Below are 20,250 nucleotides of genomic sequence, written 5' to 3' on the forward strand. Positions count from 1 at the left end.
TAGACAGAAGTAAATTCCTTTCCAAAAGAATCAGCAGCAACACAGGACCAGTTAGGGGATGCAGAGCTTTAAACCAAGCTCTTACCATCTGTTTCTCCTCTAATTATGAATGCAACAGATATTCCCAATTACATCAGCAGAAAAAAAGTTGTAAGTGATTAAAACACGTGTTCTTTCTACAATGCCTCTGCAATGTTTTTTCCTCAAATTAAGATCAATACCACCCACCACACAACCTGCAAATCACACATCGGGAAGACCTCACTGGGGTAGCTGTTCCCAGCTCCTCACCTGGCAGGGAGTCAGTGGTGTGCTTAGGGTCCTGAGCAGGCTGTCTGAGCATGGACAGATGGTCTTCCCATTGTGCTGCAGTATAAGTGCTGAGTGGTAGAGCTTCTAGAACCCAGAGGGACGTGAAAGCTGTCCATCAAGGCCTCCGTAGTTCTGACCTTATTTGCACTCCTGCAGCCTAGGTCAGGGAGTTGCAGAGCTTGATTAACCATACAGCCCACCACCCTGGTGGCTAGCCAGCAGTGAGTCAGCATGGGTTCATACGGAACCCATTGCCTTTCTTTTTTCCTATCCTAAGCAATATGCAGACAGCTCTCTCCAGTGTAACAGGCATTTTCCAAGCAGAACAAGGTTTTCCCCATCCACTTTACCCATGTGCTGCCTCGGTGAGTCCTTCCACAGCTCATTATGCCATTGCTTATTCTGCATAATTCCCTCCATATGCTTAGATCCAACCACCTCTTGCAGTTAGAAAGGAATTCCTTCCACTGGGTTTTCCCACCTACATTTGGCTCTACAAAGGTACATTTTTATCTCAAACAGGTTTTTCCTTTCTTTGGGGCTACTGAGTTATTGCACACTTATTTACTCATGACAATGCTAGTGGGTTTTGGTATTTCTTTGCTTGCTCGTATTTGTAGTCCTTGCAGATAAAGAATGCATAAGAGAGGCAAATTCAGCCAATGATCCCAATTTCAGCATTCACATTCTTGGGGGAACCAAAGCATACAAGCGCTGATGGTCTAAAGCCTCACCCTTTACAGAAGACTGTGGGACACACTTGCATAAAGAACCAAATTAACCAGGTGGGACCTTTGCTAGGGCATGGACATTCAGTCCCTCAGTGGAACATACCAACTGTACCAGCCCTGGATGATCAATGCAGCTGGTCCTGCAATGGTTCAGACCAGTTTTGGCAAGGATTTCCTGCCGGGGCTAGGTTTCAATTCAGGTTTGTTCTATTACTTATAAAAGCAGTGACCAATAGGAGCTCACCACGTCCATCTTTTTTACACTTTCCTCTCTGTAATACTGACACAATTACTCATCCTTGATTATATAGGGGCACATCCACCACTGATCCATGCACTGAATTTCTCCATTGATTTCAATGGGGAGTTCTGGGTTTATAAAAATACAAATAAAAATCAATAGCAGGAAATGGTCCATGGTGATGAGTGTTTTTTAATGTTGTTGTAGTAAAAAAAAATTTTTTGCGGGAGAGATGACTTCAGGATTGGAAGCCTCACTGTATTTTAGAATGGCACTAAAATATCTCACCTTCCTTTTATATGACTGCATCTCACAGTTCAAAAATAGCCTGTTTGTGCCTATTAAAGTTTCTTCCACATTTTCTGTATCTTAAGTCTCCTTTTCCTCCTACAAAGCTTTACATACAGTAACTATATTTAACAGAATCTAGGGGATGCTTGCTCACCATATTTAACCATCGGTGCTTTTAACAATTGTATGCGCCACTTAATTTCAGGGTCACAGATTTCTTAAAACATTATACATGAAATGTTGCTAAACCAAACATAATTTTAAAATTAGTTTACCAAGGCACAGTGCATGTTTAGAAACAGACACACAGATTCACAGCAGAAAAAAACCACCAAAAATTATTCTGTGCTACATAATAATCGTGATTTCAGTCTAGCCCATCTATTGTAACAATAAAGGAATAAATAATTCTGTTATGTAGGTGAGACACAAAGTAGGTCAGATGTGACATTTGCCCTCATCAACGAGGAGACTGATCAGCTTTGTAGCCAGGAGGAAGTTATTGGATGTCTCCTCATGAGTAAAGAAATATGTCATATTGGAGCTCCTCACGTGGTGGCACCTATGCACAATTGACTGTGCCGTGGTTTGCCCGTTATCGCATTTTCTCCAATTTATAGTTACATTCTCAAGTTTAAAATATTTCCTTTCAGCAGCCGCTTCTGTTTTGTAGGCTGTTATCCACATTATAGCCAAATATAACGTGAGATTTCTGGTTGTGTTTAATGAACGTCGTTGGTCATGGAAGCACGATCATGTATTTGAAGAGACACAGTAGCTGATCACCAGTACAGATTTTGATTTGAGTGGTGAGTTACCAAAAAGACAGCCTTCTCCTCTTTATCTGTCTCAGGCAAATTAAGATCACTAGATTTTAAACTTACCATCAGTACATAGTCTCAACAGACGGAATTAAATATAAAAGTTAAAATAAATCAATACACATGGAATCTGTCGTGGATGGTATCTCAGCTGTAGCAATACTTTCCCCTGGGAAACACCTGCTCCCATATCAATATGCCATCATGAGGATTGTGTGTATATGTGGTATAAAGACATATCCGCACAATGTCAAACTAGATCAGCTGCTAGGTTTAACCTAGATACTATGGACAAAAATCATCCCTGACACCAGGGATGATTTTCAACAAGTAAATTCTGTTGTCAGATACTCATGCATCCAAGGAAAGCATTTGGACCTAACCCTTTAAATTTAATTTTTCTTGATTCTAGCAGAGAATGTGGTTTAGCAGATAGACCTGGCACTCAGGAGCCCTGAGCGCTACTCCTGGCTCTGCCACTGGTTTGAAGGTTGACTTTGGGTAAATCATTCTAATACCCCGTGCCTCAGTATCCCCATCTGTAAAATGGGGATAATGATACTAGCCTCCTTTGTAAAGGCCTTGGAGGTCTACTGAGGAAAAGCAATATATAAAAGCTAGGTATTAGTATATGATGCATACAATGAACCTAATCCAATGATTCAGTACTGGACAGCTCCTTAGGTGGAAAAGGCAAAATCCTGTCACTAACCTCATCCAAGGCTGCAGAAAGGCTACTACACATCAGAATGGCCATAGTTATGCAGCGCAGGGTGCGGCTGGCAAGTGGAGAAGCCGAGTATCCCCTTTGTGAGCCAAGGAGTTTGACTCCGTGAATCTTACTCCATGGCAGCGTATGGGGGAGGTGATGTTGTGGGTACACACCTGGTATGTAGGGCAGGTATGGCAAAGGTATTGCTAGTGGGGCTACAACCTGTATGGACCCATTGGCCACTCCTATAGTGTGCAGGTGCTCTAAGGCCTGCCTGTAGGATGGCTGCTGAATAGTTCCAATAGGCTCATATTATGTTTTATACCGCCACCACCTAGATTTTATATGGCACTTTTAATCAGGAAACCTCAAAATACTTTACAAAGGAGGTCAGTATCATCATTTCCATTTTACAGATGGAAAAACTGTACAAACACATAGTAATACAGCCCCTGCTCCGAAGTGCTTACAGAGTTATATATTCAAAAGTGCCTAAGTCATTTTCAGCAGGGACTTGGGCACTAGGGACTTAAGTCTGCTTCGAAGTCAACAGGACTTACCCATTTCGTAACATTTTACCTATACAGTAAATAGACATAACAGAATGAGGTTGGGAGAAAGGAATTATTGTTCTCATTTCACAGATGGGGAACTGAGGCACAGAGATGCTAAGTAATTTGTCCCAGGCCACCCAGGATGTCCCTGGTAGAACCAGAAGCCAAACATAGGAAGTCCAGCCCAGTGTCTTAAACACAAGACCACAAGCCAACTTCTTCCTATCACTTGTAAATTTAATAATCACTGATAGGTATGTCTCCCGATGCATCACTCATCAATAAAAATGGCTGATGTGCCTATTGTCATGTACTGTCTTGTCTTAATTGGTCAAAGACGACCCTATTTGTGCTTACCAAATAGATTTTAATGATCCATGAAAACAATTCTGTAAAGTTAATCATTTTTGTGGTCTTTATTTAGTAGAATTAAACTAAAAGGTCTTTCACATAGGATCACCGCTGATCTTTTTCCCCAGCTGAAGAACGTTAACTGGTAATAAGATCATACATCCATCTGCTATCAACTAGCTTCCCACTCTCTGCTGGACTGGTCACCAGTTTAAGAATTAGGAGAGTAGGGTTCTATTACCAGAATTGCCGATTTTGGGCAAGTGACTTAGCGTAAAATTTTCAAAAGGGCCTAAGGCTCATTAAAAATCAATTCCCACTGATTTTTAATGGGACTTAAGTTCCTAAATTACTAAGCACTTAACTCTCTATGCCTCTATTTCTCATCAGTAAAATGGAGATAATTCACTGGGATTTTCAAGGGAGTCATGTGCTCAAATCCCATTGACTTTAAAAGCCCAAGTCATAATGCTTAATCACCTCATAGTGCTGTAAGGCCTATGGAGGAAAGCGGTATACAAATGCTAAATGTGATTAATAATCCTCCAAAATTTCATTTAGTTTACAGAAGTGGAAAAGCTTTCTCTCCCCACAGGGCTCACCTTTTGTTAGTTAGAAAACAAATATCAAGTCATCCTCAAACATTTTAACAGTACCCATTCCACAAATACGCTGTACTAGATCTGATTTTTAAGTTGTTTAGGGATAAGGTGACTCAGAAAACTCAAAAACTTGAAGCTTTATTTTACTTGTCATGAACAGTGAAACTCAACTCCCCTGATCGTAATCAATCCCATGAGCTGATTTTCATGCACTCGGACCATGCTGTAGAGTTAAAGCTTCAGATATTTCAAGGACCAAAACCTCTCTTAATTGAAATCAAAATAAGAAAGACACACATTCACTAAATGCAAGCGGTCTTTAAAATCAAAACTAAATATTCGGCCTCACCTATTTGTCAGTGCCCTTTGCAAATCACATCACACTTGTTGGAAGCATTTATTCAGACCTGGTCCTTTTTTGCAGCCTTTGGATGAAATTCAAATCACTGCTTAAAGCCCAAGTGAATGGCTTTGCATGAAGTAACAATGTAGGTGTGGAGGGAGATGCCCAAGTCTCTTCTCAAAATGAAACTCAGGCACCTTTTTTGGAAAAAGTGTAACCCTGTAAGCTCTTTGGGTGCAGCAACGACATTATGATGTGTTTGTACAGTGCCTTGCACAAATCCACAATCTCAGTTGGAGTCTCTGTGTCCTACCATAGTAGAAATACAGCATACTCCAAATTATCTGAATAGCATAGTGGGGGGAGACTGATTTCATTCGGATAATTGATAGGGCAGGAACCATTCAGCAGCAGGGTGGCATACTCCATAGCCAGGGGCCCCTCCTCGCAGTCCTGACAGGGGTCTCGGCTCTGCCTCCCTCACTCCCATGACAGCAGGGCTGCAGAGGGCTCCCTGCTCTGCTGCAGGGCCAGCAACACTCCATCCTGCAGGCGCAAGGTGCAGGGCAGAGACCGCCCCCCAGTCAGGACTCTTTGCCCTGCCAGGACTGCAGCCTTCCCTGCACCTTGTGCCTGCAGGGATTGGAGGTCAGCGGCCCTACAGCAGCACAGGGAGCCTTCTGCAGCTCCGCTGTCATGGCCCTGCTCATTCACTCAGTGAGGTTGTAGAAGGCTCCCTGCACTGTCCCAGGAGCCATTCCTCAGCGGCAAGGTGACAACTGCAGGAGCCAGGAGCTTCTCCTCACAATCCTGGGGAGGGGCATCTGCTCTATTATCCAAAACTCCTCATTTTCGAAACCCTTCCCTTATCCTGCAACAGGAAATCTGGAGACCTAGGGAAACACAAAATTCTTTAAGACTTTTCCTCAAGTTTAGATAAAACTCTGAAAACAATATTCTGAAGTCCCGATTATCCAAATGTTCTTATCTTTACAAAGTAACCTCTTTTCTCCATGTTATGATTACTACTCACACCCAGACCAAGTGTTTGCATAGCACATTCCATAAGCTTAGGAAAACTTCACTGAAATCAAAGAGACTAAAGCCTTAACATATTGGATCTTGGCACATATAAGAGCAGTATATGAACAACAGCTTTCTTTCATAAGTGTTTAAAATACATCAGACTGGGAGAAATAGCCATACGTCTGCTACAGTTCAGTTACAGAAACACTGCTGTGTGGTTTAACTATATAGGGACCACTTATCTGAATCTGTTATAAATAGGCTTGGAAGGATTAGATTTTTATTGGTAAAGGTCAATAAAAGCTGATTTCACCATGCACACACAAACTGACAAAACCATTATTGATAATAATCAAATTTGCTGCTTGAGAACTTATTAGAGTTTGATTTAAGGCAATTTACGTTAATATTTTGACATATGATGTTGACAAAGTTTTAATGTTTTTGAATCTCAGTGTCTTGCCATAAATAATTGTTTGACACCCCCAACACTTTGATCCTCCCATAATTTTGCACAACTGTGAAAAATTTAAATCAATATTAAAAAAATGCTTAACACATTTATTTGTGCTACTGAGAAAATTTAAATAGAATAAAATTTTAATTTTAATAAAAATTAAAAAATGCTTAAAATAAACCAATATTATCCATCACAATTATAACAAAAAATAAAAATTAAATTCTGCCAAGCCTAGCTGTAATGGATTGAGGAGAGTTCATATTGAAATAATGTGGACAGATAGCTAGATGGATGATTACATGGTGTGGTACAGTCGAAAGGTTTTAATGCCATGAGTCTGGGATGACTGCAATCTTCAGAAGATGTGATAAGCCAGTCATTCTAAGTAAGAGGATGAAAATATAAAGAGAGGAAGAAATTGCAGCCAATGGATTTTAGGAACTTCTGAATGTGATCTAAAATAGCTCTTCTGTGCATAATAATGTGGAGATGTTATGGTGCTACCGCTCATGTTAGAAACAAACGTTACACCAACTGAAAGGGACATTCACAATCTCCATGGGATAAAACACTCATTTCTAGTCCTGATGGTTCACAAGATACTGGATGCTAAATGTTGTTGGTCCATGAGTATTTCCTGTGCTGGATCTCGGACCAGTGTAAATGGAGAGAAAATCCACATTTGGGGAAAGAAGGAATCACTTTCCCACTGTTTATCACATGGACATTGCCACAGATATGTAGCATGTAAATAATGCAGCAGGTTTTGTTTTAAAGGAGATAATTGTTTCCATTCTGTTTAAACAGTTTAAATGCAGAACCAACTCCTGCCCTCTGCTGCAGTTATGCTAACGAGTAAAGATGACCTTCATGGTCTCTACACAACAGACAGGACAGGTTCCTTACTGAATAATCTGGGAACTGCTAGGGACAGGGACATGCCAGAGCACTGTGGACAGCGGCGCATGGTTTGCAGGGTAGGGCTATCAGCAGCTCTCCCAACTGACTAGCCCATATGCAGTGTTCTGCAGCTATAAACTAGGCAGAGGTTATAGATGCTGGTCTATAACAAATCAGCAGCTGTGTGCACCTGACCAATCTGCATTTCCCATTAGCCATTCCAAGAGAATCCTGCCCTGACTGGCAAACAGCAGCACCATAGGTTTCAGAGTAACAGCCGTGTTAGTCTGTATTCGCAAAAAGAAAAGGAGTACTTGTGGCACCTTAGAGGCTAACCAATTTATTTGAGCATAAGCTTTCGTGAGCTACAGCTCACTTCATCGGATGCACCATAGCTTCCCTTCTCATTGCTAACCAGAATTTGGCCCTAAGGCAGGATAAGTTTGAAGGGTCTCTCTTGGAAACCAGATTTAACCCTGGCCCTAACGCACTGGCCTTACTGAAACAAATTTCCTATCAGTCCTGGAAAGGGGACTTTGTGAAGTGGATTTACAATACAAAGTTCATTAAGAAGTGAGCGAAGATTGCAGAATTAATTTAAGTCCACGTGCACCTATTTCAGGAGAATGATTTTCTGTTCCCCTGGATTACAGACCAAGCTGTATTGGTGACAGGCAATGACTAATCTACTGAGGCACAACAGCCTCCCTGCCAAAGCCTCTATTTAGTAACTTAGCAATTAGTTTAGCCATAAACTACATTTTGAAACAATTTCCCCTTGAAAGTCACAGACTAGGTATCTGGATCAAATGAGCCATTCCATTTTTAGCTGCCACAACAAACCCACTGATGAGATGACCGAAGAAGTGCTATCTATATTCCCCAGACAAAACCACTTTGTTAAAATCGAGTTAAGGCTCAGATACAGCAGTAATTTAGGGGAAAAGTACATTGCAAGGAAGTTGAAGTTATAAATAAAAAACAAGCACTATAATGGAGAAACTTTTAAGGGTGCCATGTGACTGGAAGAGACTTCAAGGGCTAAGTCTTGTGTAAATCAGCGTAGCTCTGTGGAAGTCAATAGAGGCGTGTCAGTTTATCCAGAAATTATGCGTCTTACAAAGTAGGAGTAAAGATGGGAAGACTGAGGATGGTCTCACTAGAGAGGGCAAAAAAATTAAGGTCACTTTTGGTGCCTTAAGTGTGAGTTTCCACATTTTCAAATCTTTCACGTTTAACCTTAACTCTTCTTCTCCAGTGAAACCATCCTCAGTCTTCCCACCTTTACTCCTAGTTTGTACAATGCATAATTTCTAGATAAACTGGCTCCCCACGGACTCCCATGGAGCTATTCTGATTTACACTGGGTGAAGATCTAGCCATTCAGGTCACTTTCAGTCATGTGGCACCCTTTAAAAGTCCACCACAGTCTGGTACACTATTCAGATTTTCTTAATAAACCAGTGACTAGCTTTCATCTTTCCTTGGCTCAGATTTGACCCTATTCACTAAGGATGAAATCCTGCCCTCAGAATCAAGGTGAGTTTTTTGCTCTTGACTTCAATGAGGCCAAGATTTCACCCTAGATCTTTCAAAGTTTCAAGCAGAAGCAATTTTTAAAGATGAGACGTGTTCAAGAATTCTTGAACAGAATTTACAAACCAGGAACACCACAATCCTCCTCCCCAGAGTCCTGCATCTTACAACTGATTTGTCCAAATCACCTCAAATTCACAACAAACACTTGTTATTTGTTCACATGCAAAAAGGAGAAATGGAAATGACCTTTTAAAGAAGATTTTAGAGGAGATGGGTGGATCACAGCCAGGCAAGTCTCAGCCTTAATACTCTATTATTTGATAATGCTGTACAGCTCTGGTAGCCTGTTTAGCATTACAAACATAGGTCACTCAGAAGGAAGACAAATGCTGGTATATTTAACACCTTCAACTGTTTGTACATTCTAAGGAGACTATTCCAGAAATAATTACCACAATTTCCTCCACGAATAATCAAAAGCAAGAAAATAACATGGAGGCATCTGTGTTGATATATTTAAGCACACCTGAACTAATAAGGCTGATTCTCCTTTACCTTAAGTCAGGTGTAACCCCACTGACATCATAAGTATAAACCTAATATGAGAAAGACTCAAATCACACATTATGAGCAGAGACTCACAAACCCTTCTATACAGCCATGTCATTACATAACAGAATGTGGCCTAATATGCCTACTTTTAAACCCACTGTGCCTTATACCTGCTCTAATGAGTAGGTTGGGACAAATTTTGCTCTCAGCTATACTGGTTCTATTGTTCCTAGGATTTCACTAATATTGCAGACAATGGAATTAGCTCACATTTATTTTTATTTGAGGAAAGCTGGGGTTTGAATAATATAAAAATAATGCATACCCTAACTACAGAGGTTTGGGTTTGAATTGCCTGACCTTCTCCATTCATGAAGGATCTCTCATTATTTGCCATGTGCAGGTATTTGAGCTTCCTGATTCTTTCTTCATTTCTCAACCTATCATTCATCAAAAACCAGAAGATTTCTCTTTTGTCCCTCCAAATGAACAGCATGTCCTCTACATCACTATATTTCCTATAGCTCCACTGCAATGCTCAAATGTACAATCTATATCCAGAAACATATTATAACTTTCTCACCTTTAAGGAATCTGACGCAGATACAGTTTTAAATCTGTAATAAAATGATACTTATGGGGGAAAAAAGTCCTATAAAATGTAATGTGGACAAAACCAATAGTCCTTTAGTCATTACTCTAAAACCCTATAGAATTTAATAGACATTTTTAAACCTATAGAATTCTACAGACCTTTCCCATAAGGGAGGAAGCCATCAAGCTCCAAATCACTGTTTTATTTCCATATAATATGAAATTAAAGCTAACGCTTTCCTTTTCTAATTATTAGACCTATTTAGCACTAGAATCTCGGGTCACTCATAAGCAAGCTATGTGTGTCAGTTAATTATACACATTGGACTCTACCTTCTGAGTTAATTATTCCAGAGTTAAATGCCTCTATTTTTCTCCTTGTCCACAACAAAAGGAAAATGCCCTGATGGAAAAGGGCATTAGAAGTAGTGATATTCAGAAAGCATATTTCCTCTTTAAAAACAGATTAAGAATTAATTTAGTCAGATCAGGGCCCTAGTCTTTTGCTGCTGTTATTTAAGCTTTGGCACACAGCTCTGGTCACTGTCTGCACCTCAGTTCTGCTTTGCAACAACCTATGTATTCCAGTATTGTTCCTCTGTTGAACAGACATTGCCATGCATGCCAGACTGTGCTGACGTGTCTGGTAAATGTACACAGCCCAATTCAGCCATGATGTAAGCAGGTGCAGGTCTGCTGGAGTCTATACACACAAACATAGGCTAAAATAAAAACTCATCCTCAATTAATTCCCAAGGCAAACTCGGAATTCAAGTGTTCTGATGTGAAAGGCTAGGGTCTTTCTGAGTCCCATGACGAAACCTAGCCAGTTGCTGATTTGATACCTCTCTGCTATATAGCACAATTATGGACCAGGCTGTATCCCCTATATCTGTGCCTGTCGGCCTCTCCACAAAACAATGTGGAGGGGTCCAGCAGCCTCCACAGCAGTATCCCCACCACCCTATGAATCCTGTACAGGTTGTCAGGGCTCCTAGCTGGAAGGAGGAGTGGAAAGTGAGAGAGTCAAGGGGAGAAGGTGGGTGGAGGGAGGGGGAGCAATGTGCACGCCATCCCTGTGGAAATTAGATCAGAAAGGACACTATAGCCTGGGACTGTATTATTTTTTCTATGGAGCCCTATGTGCTTTTGCAATCAGGGGGAATCCCTGGCAACATGGCTCCAAGTGAGCTGCACTACCAGGCAGCATCCCCCACCCCCGGCAATCAGGCAGCAGAAGGCACAGGGCTATTTACTTGTATTACTGAGATCAAAGCCCCATTGTGAGGAGTGCTGTACAAACACAAAGTGGGAGAGCAGTCCAAATGATTCAGAGTTTAAATCTAAATAGAGAAGATGGACAAGGCGGGTAGGAGGATAAGAGGGGCAAAGTGGTTTTACCAAGGTCACACAGCAGGCCAGAATTTGGGAATAAAGCTCAGATCTTCTGACTCTCAGTCCAGTGCTCAGTTCACTAGATCACACTTCCCTCCCACGTATGAGGGTGGGTCCCCTAGGCAATTCCACAGGTCAAGCAGGATGATGTACAGGAACCTCCATGAATGAATTCTTGCAAAGAGTCCCTCCCTCACATTTCACCACTATAATTTTTTTCTGGGATGGAATAATGGGGGCCATTAGTATCACAAGCGTCTCAGGAAAGCAATATATTTAAACTAACCGTAACTATTCACAGTGTTCATGTGCGCTAAGTTTGAGGAACTGGTCATTATAAACATGCAGAGGACACCACTTCATGCCCTATTTATTATGCATATACACTGTGTTATACTGAGTATATCATCCTCAAGCAGCTCTACACTTAGAGAGGTTTGCATTCTCTCTCACCATAAAACTCCATAAGACAGAAAATTCAGAGAATACTTAGATAGGGCTCAGAAGTTGGTCTGACATTCTGCCATGCACAAGCATGTGTTAAAGGAGGAGTTCAAGCCAAGATTTTTAGCTTTCTTTCTGAAATCCCTTATTATTGGATCCTTTATATTCAATTACCTTTTTCAAATTTTTGCAGTTTAATATACAACTAGTTGAACCTATTACATTGTTATATATAAGTATTAATATAATGTAGCAGACATGACTTCTAGCTGGAAGTAATAGAATTAGTTCAGCCATATAATTTTGATTAATGACAGACCTAACATTAAAAGAAGACTCACGCTATGCCTTATGTGCCAGACCTCCACAAACACCTGGAGCTGTGGCAGACGGGCTTATTATTCACAATAATGCATATGGTTATTCACATCACAGGCTCATAAGAACTCAATTCACTGCGCTTTGGCCTCAGTCACCTACTCAGGCACAAAGATCCATCTACACAGATTTGATTACAGAATTGAGGCCTTACACTGTATTTTGGAAAAATCAAAAGGGCCTAATTCAACCTGCAGATACCCATTAAGAAAAGGAGTACTTGTGGCACCTTAGAGACTAACCAATTTATTTGAGCATGAGCTTTCGTGAGCTACAGCTCACTTCATCGGACGATGAAGTGAGCTGTAGCTCACGAAAGCTCATGCTCAAATAAATTGGTTAGTCTCTAAGGTGCCACAAGTACTCCTTTTCTTTTTGCGAATACAGACTAACACGGCTGTTACTCTGAAACCTGTCAGATACCCATTGCCAGCTTGCTTTAAAACAATGGAGTGGGAGCCTCAGCACATAGTTGGAGGAAAAAATATTTCTGTGACACAAAAATATGGGCCTTTTTTGTTAATTTGTTTTTTCTTGATTTCAGCTGGGTCAAACTCTTTTCAGCAGTAACTGCAGGCACAACTGATGTTATTTAGGCATCTATTTACACCGTAGATTGTACAATATTGCAATGATATAATAGGTATTTATGCATCTAAACAACATTAATTGCAACTGCAAGTAATGCATTTAAAAATTTCACTTCTAAGTGCAAATAAAAAAACCCCAGCAAATCAGAAATAACTTCACTCCTGTCTTCCTAAACTACTAAGGGCCAAATTTAGACCTAACGCAATTTCAATGACTGGAGTTACACCAGAGCAGGAACTGGGCCCCTATGTTAAGAAGCTTGTTGACAACATGCACATCAGACTGACCTCTACCCAGCCACAGCAAATCTGTCATGTCTGGAATGCTGTTGTTTCACTGTGAATCATCAAAACCTACTCCATCCATACCGCAACCCTCTTAAGCCATCAGAGTGCCCGTCTCTGGAAGCACCAATGGAATTAGCTGTTGTACAGTTTATAAACAGAGAACCCTACAATGACTATGAAAAAGGTGAGGAAAAATATACACTGTGAAGTTAGTACAAAAGAAATTATTCGCAGTTTAGAAAACCAATCCAGAAAGTCAACCCAATCAGCACAGTATCCAAGTACTGTGGAAAGTAATTTAAATAACATGTTTAAAATTACCTTCAACTATATTTCATATTTTTCAACAACAGGACATGAAACTATTTATTTTTTTAAAAAAAGTTAATTTTAACTGAATGCTTTAAGTCTTTTAATGGTGTTGAAAGGTCATCAGTTCATGCTATTAAAAATTTAGTCAGCCCTTAAAAGCAATACCCCCCACACCAACCTGATCATGCAGACTTCTCTGAGGTGCACTTCACTGCTCTGTTCTCATAGAAGAGTAATGACTACTGGGCCATCATATGCAACCACCCTGCTGTCTTTGCCCAAAAGAAAAACGGATTGTACTAAAAAGACAATCAATAGCGATCTTCCCAGAGCAGACCATATTGGACCATTGCTTGATACAGCAAAAGAACCAATTCATTTTGCAAAATATTGCCAGAAATGAAAGAAGCTTGATTTAAAATGTCAGGTTTAATTATACGTCAATTTCAAAAACTACATTAATGTAAGATTACAACTGATATTTATACATGCAGAAAAGTACAACGAAGTGTTCAAAGTTCGCATTTCAATAGCGATCATATCTTGGCTTTCTTGTGCCTATGTAGTATTCTCAGTTGCCCTAATTGTGCAAACATTTATGCAGATGAGTAATCTTATCCCTGAAGTTAATTGGATGACACAAAGTAGTAATAACGATTGCCCCAGTCTGGCTCCCATTGAGGTCAGTGGCACAAACTCAGGCTTTCTGCCCAAAAGCGTTGGCAGGATAAGGCCCTACAGTATTAACTTTAACTCCTTCATGTAAAATGCTGGCCCCATGTGCAAAGCCTAAGTAAAATACTTTGTCCAGAGATGCTGTATGTCAGTGGTCACCAACCCGTAGATCGCGATTGACTGGTCGATTGTGGAGCCTCCGACAGTCGATCGCAGTCTCTGGCCGGCTCCCTGCCTGCCCTGGCCCCATGCCGCTCCCGGAAGTGGCCGGCACATCCCTGCATGTGTGGGGCGGTAAAGGGGTCTCAGCACACTGCTCCCACCAGTAGGCACCGCCCCCGCAGCTTCCATTGGCTGGGAATGGGAAACTGCAGCCAATGGGAGTGACAGAGGCGGTGCTTGAAGGGAGGCGCAGCACGCAGAGACCCCCTTCCCCCCCCCAGGGACCACAGAGACGTGCTGGAAGCTTTTGGTAGCGGTGTGGGGCCGGAGTAGGCAGGGAGCCTGCCTTAGCCCCGCCACCCGTCCGAGTCAAGCGCCGCCCAGCAGGAGTCCACACCCCTCCTTCACCCCAACCCCCTGCCCCAGCCATGAGCCCCCTCCAAGAGCCTGCATCCCATATACCCTTCTGCACCCCAATACCCTGCCCCAACCCGGCATCCCCTTCTGCTCCCAAACTCCCTCCCAGAGCTTGAACCCCTCACCCCTCCCGCACCCCAACCCCCTGCCCCAGCCCACTAAAAGTGAGTGAGGGTGGCGGACAGCAAGCAACGGAGGAAGAGGGGATGGAGTGAGCGGGGTGGGGCCTCAGGGAAGGGGCAGGTAGATCCTGGGTTGCACTTAAATTCAAAAAAAGTGATCTTGTGCTTAAAAAGGTTGGAGACCACTGCTTTATGTGGTAGCGGTTGGGAGTAAAAGACCTTTCCCCTGGTGGTGCACACAGCACCTGCATAGTCCCTGTGCAGTTGGTTGCTGCTACACACTTAGAGGATGTCTACATTGGGACCCTCAGGAAAGTTAAGGCAAATCAGCTAAAACCATGAAGTCAATGCACATAATTTAAAGCATATTAAACTCCCAGGTGGAAGCTCTAATTCAGGGGTAAAGTGGTCTTAGTTCATTGTAACTTAATCCTCACTATGAGCTTTCTACACAAAAGGTTCATCAGTTGATCTGTGGGGAACATGGCCTTAAAACTGTAGGTAGTGTGGAACCACACTAGTTTTGCTCTGATTAAGCAGATTCTCTCATGGAGGATTTGGCCCTGAATAAATACATAAAGTACGTGGCATACAGTTGTTGCAAAAGCCATAACTTTGAATTTCCTGACTTCTGTGTGCTTAAAATCTCATACAACATTCATGGAGTATATTTTTAGTGAAATAAAGCTAACAGGAGCACAACTCCACACTACCATGAGAACGCACGTAGACTTTTATTATTTCAAAAAACAGTAAAACATGCGTGCAACCCCACTAGAAGAGTATGAGTCTTTGTCTCTTCCCCCCAACCCCCCAGTAAGTCACATCAGCAGCATCAAGTTGATCATAGAATCCTAGAAACGTAGGACTGGAAGGAACCTTGATAGGTCATCTAGTCCAGTCCAACCTCAATGCAGGGGACTAAGTATTATGTGTAGACCATCCCTGACAGGTGTTTGTATAATGTATTCTTAAAAACCTTCAATGATGTAGATTCCACAACCTCCCTAGGTAATTTATTCCAATGCTTAACTACCCTTACCATTAGGAAGTTTTTCCTAATGTCTAATCTAAATCTCCCTTGCCGCAATTTAAGCCCCTTACTTCTTGTCCTGTCCTGGGTGGCTAAGGAGAACGATTTATCACCCTCCTCTTTATAAAACAACATTTTACGTACTTAAAGGCTGTTATGTACCCCTCAGTTTTCTCTTCTCCAGACTAAGCAAACCCTTTTTCCCCGCCCCCCCAATCTTTCCTCACAGGTCACGTTTTCTAGACCATTAATCATTTTTGTTGCTCTTCTCTGGACTTTCTCTAATTTGTTCACATCTTTCCTGAAGTGTGGTGGCCAGAACTGGACCCATTATTACAGCTGAGACCTTGTCAATGCTGAGTAGAGTGGAAGGATTATTTCTTGTGTCTTGCTTACAATACGCTTGGTAGTACATTCCAGATGTTAGCTCTTTGGGGGTTTTTTTTTTGTTGCAAAGGTATTACAGTGTTGACCCATATTTAGTTTATGATGCACTACAACCGTTTCCTGCAGTATGCCTTTCTAGGCAGTCATTTCCCATTTTGTGTTTATTCAATTGATCAGTCTTTCTTAAGTGGAGTCCTTTGCATTTGTCCTTACTGAATTTCATCCTATTTAATTGAGATCATTTCTCCAGTTTGTCAAGATCATTTTGAATTTTAATTCTGTCCTCCAAAGCACGTGCAAGCTTGGTATCTTCTGCAAACGTAAGTGTACTCCCTGTGCCATTACTGGAATGATTTACCGTTGTGTGTGCATTCACCATGGTTGATTATACACATGTGAAATCTGAACTGGCTAAACAGAAGTAATTTAAGCAGAAAGATATTTGAGCAATCCCTTCAAAAAGTCCCTTTGCTTATGTTTAGGTATAGAGGTGCGCAAAAGTTTTCCATACATTTTTTTTTCCTTCTAGAAAATAGCTTTGGCAATGAAAAGGAAAAAAATTGTAAGAAAATTCTCTTTCTTCAAAAATTTTGAATGCTTTTTCGTCAAACAAAAAAAAATCAAAATATATTTTGTTTTTTGACAACTGAAAAGTTGAACTTTAAAGCTTTTGGTTGTCAAAACCAAAATTATTTTTGGTTTTGTGACAACCCCACCCCCCAAAATTGTTTTTTTCAAAGAAAAATGTTGATGACTATGAAAAAAGGTTATCTTCACTGAAATTTTTCACGGGGAAAAAAAAAAGATCATCTCCCAGACAACTCCATTTGGAAAATTAAAAAAAACAAAAACAAACAACAACCCAGGTGATTAAACTTTCTTCAAACCTTTCAGCTGGAAGAAGAATGATACGTTTCAGTTTAAGGGTAATTTTTGGAAGGGCTCAGAATGAAAGCAAAGGGGCTCAACTGTTGGAAGATGTTGGGAGACCCTTATTAAAATTCTGCCCCCAAATCAAAGGGAGAGTTGGACTGGTTGATTTGCTTTTAATAGTTTTCACCCTCTCTCTAAATATTGCTAAATCATCATACGGAGATGATGCAGAAATTATTGGGTTAAACCTCATAGCCTCTGTTATGAAGGAAACCAGACTAGATGATCACAAGGGTCCCTCCTAACTGAATATCTGTGACTTCATAATATGTATATATTTGTAGGAACCATTTGTTCAAATAGTAGCTACTGCATATGTACAGCTTTTCCTAAGTTTCATCAACAGAGAACAACTTCAGACTCAACAGACGGACCTTGTAACAGGAGGTCATGGACCTATTTCCTGACATTAATTTCTACCAATTTTAAGGCAATACTCTAGCATACTGAGCTCCTTATGATAGTAAGAGCCTAAGCAATCATTTGTAACTCCATGAAAGAAGTCTAAAGTTTAAATGTAAAAGAGAGATAGCAAGGTTTCTCATGAAGGGAGAAAACAAAAAGGCAATCTGCATACCCAAGACAAAAGGACAGCAACCTACAACCACAATTAAGATTTAATCTATAAAAACCAGACAATTAGGTGCAATTTTAATTATTGCACCTTGCCCCACTCTGTGCAAGGCCTAACACAATGTCAAGGATGCAAAGCATAACATTTTAAGTTTTTAATATATAGTGCCAGTCCTTTTTTACAATGTTCTTTCAACGTAACAGCCAGATGGCTATGCTCCCTTCTTTCGTTGCCCATTTATAGAATCACACTGCAGACATTTGCAATAAGGAATATTTAACAACATTGCTAATAGTCAGCATTAGTAGTTATGTGCCCTCTATTCAGTATTGAATAGACTCAAGCAGGTCTCTCAATATCTACCTCAAATGTTAGCTTATAAGACCAAAAGGAGCACAGGGAAACACGTTTCACCTCCTATCGCATTGCCTCGCTGTACCCCTCTGCCTAGAAACTATGGGAATTCAAGACTTGCTCCTTTCTGCAGCATAATACACTGAAACAAACAGTGCAAAGTAGCTGTATTCCGTTGCACAGATACATGCTATAAGGTCTAAGTTATTTCATGCTGCTTTTTGTTACAGGAAAATGTTCTCCCAGAAAATTGCTGCCTTAACCCAATCATTTCCATGAGCTGAACTGATAATAAAATCGCCAGCTTTATTTTCCTACCACCTATGCAGGAGAAAAGGTTTCATGGTTTATCACCTTGTCCCTGGAATCAATACATTTTTCAATACATTTCATCATTCCATTTCACAGTCACTGATCTCTTAATCAGCAGGCAGAGAAACTTCTCAAAGTTACTCCCCGACAGAATATTCAAGATCCCACTCTTTTATGTTGGCTGACATCTAGCTCAAAATGCTATTGATCATTTGGGTACGACTAGCCCATGGCTTTTGCTTTTAAAACATCTTTCTCTGGACAACACTAAAGCTCAACCGGTGGCATCAACAACACCTCCCCCCCGCCCACTAAAAGACAGGAGAAATACACTGACAAGCAGGTGCCTTGGTAAAGAAAGAAGTACTTACATCCCTGAATTTGTTCCAGTATTTATCTTTCTGATATTGCGAAACGGTGCTCAGCCACTTGTCGTTGTCCAAGAAATTGCCATTGTTGTGGTGACTGGGGAGGATGTCTGGATGCCTGCCTTCCACTTGCAGAAAACACCAAGCAACAATTACCACTATCCTAGTCATCTGCAAAGAGAGGAGCAGCAGAGCGAGCAGAGCTGAGCGGCAGCCAGGTTCGGGGGACGAGATGGGGGGAGTCTGCTTCCGCCACAGCAGCGCTGCCTGGGGAAGCCTTCGCGCGGGATGGATGGGGAGGTGGCTGGGAGAGCCGCCAGCCTGCTCCCCCAACAAACCCCCGCGGGTTGCGGGCATCACCCCTGGCCCCGAAACCAAGCTGCAAGCCGCCCAGCCTGGCAGGGGCGGACAGGCGTTGCCCGGGGGCAGGGGAGTAAGTTGCCTTTCCTTGCAGCCCCACAACTTCTGGGTGCAGAAGCCCCAGAGGACCCCCCAGCCCAGCCCGGGGGCAGGAGCCCGCCCGCGAGCAGACGGCGGGGGGCAGCGCGAAGTTTGCAGGCACTTACCTTGGGGCCAGCCGGGGCGCTCGGCGCGGGGCGTGCAGCCGCTGCCGCTGTTCGGTCCCTGCCTGTGGGGCGGAGACGCGGCGAGCCCCGAGACGGCTTCGCCCCGCCGCTTTGTGCGCCTGTCTGGAGGTGGGCGCTGCGCTGCCCGCGGGCGGCCGGCCGGCCGAGCGGCGAGATCTGGCGCCACCTGCCGGCCGAGCGCGGGCGAGGCCGCTGCAGCGGGGGGGGGGCCGGGTCCTTTGGGTGCCTCAGCTTCACCCCCGCTCTGCAGGGCGGGTGCGGGGCCGCCACGCCCGCTTTGTCAGCGGCCAATCCGCTCTGCTGCCAGCCCCACACGCCTGGGCACCCCCTGCCCCAAAAGGGGGGGTGGGAACACTGCCCCACGTGTCATGGTGACCAACATTTTAACAAGGGGCTCCCCCAAAGTCCTCCCCCCACCTTGGCTTGCAGCACAGCCAGGGCAGCGGGGCAAGCAGGGAGCGAGCACCCAAGGGTGGGTTCCCTTTGCACTCAGGCAGGAGGCAGAAATTTGGGCAGACAAGTTATAGCCACTTCCCTGGGTGGCCGTTTTCAGACCTTGCTCCTTGGAAAAAATCCACGGCGCCTACTGATTGCCGGACAGCGCTGTCAGGTCTCGGGTGGCCGGATGGAGGAAGGGGCCGAGGGGGCCTTTCAGAACTTCTAGGACCTTTTGGGGTATCCTGTGCAGGATTTTTTTTTTTTTAATTTTTTTTTTTTATGAAACATGACATTTGCTAGAGTCTGGTGCCTCCCAAAGCCATAAAATTGCTCCTCAGAAAAACCTTCATGAGACCCAGGCCGGATAAAACTGATCTCTGGCAGGCTGGATTGGCAGTGTGCGGGGAGAAGGTGACTTCAGCAGAGGCATGGAAATCCTCCCGACCTTCCCT

The 20,250-nt window shown here is 42.6% G+C and overlaps 1 protein-coding gene across 1 annotated transcript in view; it reads right to left on the bottom strand.

Moving 5' to 3' along the window:
- The window catches only part of SPOCK1 (SPARC (osteonectin), cwcv and kazal like domains proteoglycan 1), a 458,564-nt gene extending 439,620 nt beyond the window's left edge, over positions 1-18,944 (bottom strand). Inside the window, exon 1 of the mRNA XM_077824201.1 lies at positions 18,777-18,944. Within this exon, the coding sequence (XP_077680327.1) occupies positions 18,777-18,944 (168 nt within the window). The remainder of the gene's footprint in view (positions 1-18,776) is intronic.
- Positions 18,945-20,250: the final 1,306 nt, after the last annotated feature.

The sequence above is a fragment of the Eretmochelys imbricata genome, chromosome 8, assembly GCF_965152235.1.
Source record: "Eretmochelys imbricata isolate rEreImb1 chromosome 8, rEreImb1.hap1, whole genome shotgun sequence".
Lineage (NCBI taxonomy): Eukaryota > Metazoa > Chordata > Testudines > Cheloniidae > Eretmochelys > Eretmochelys imbricata.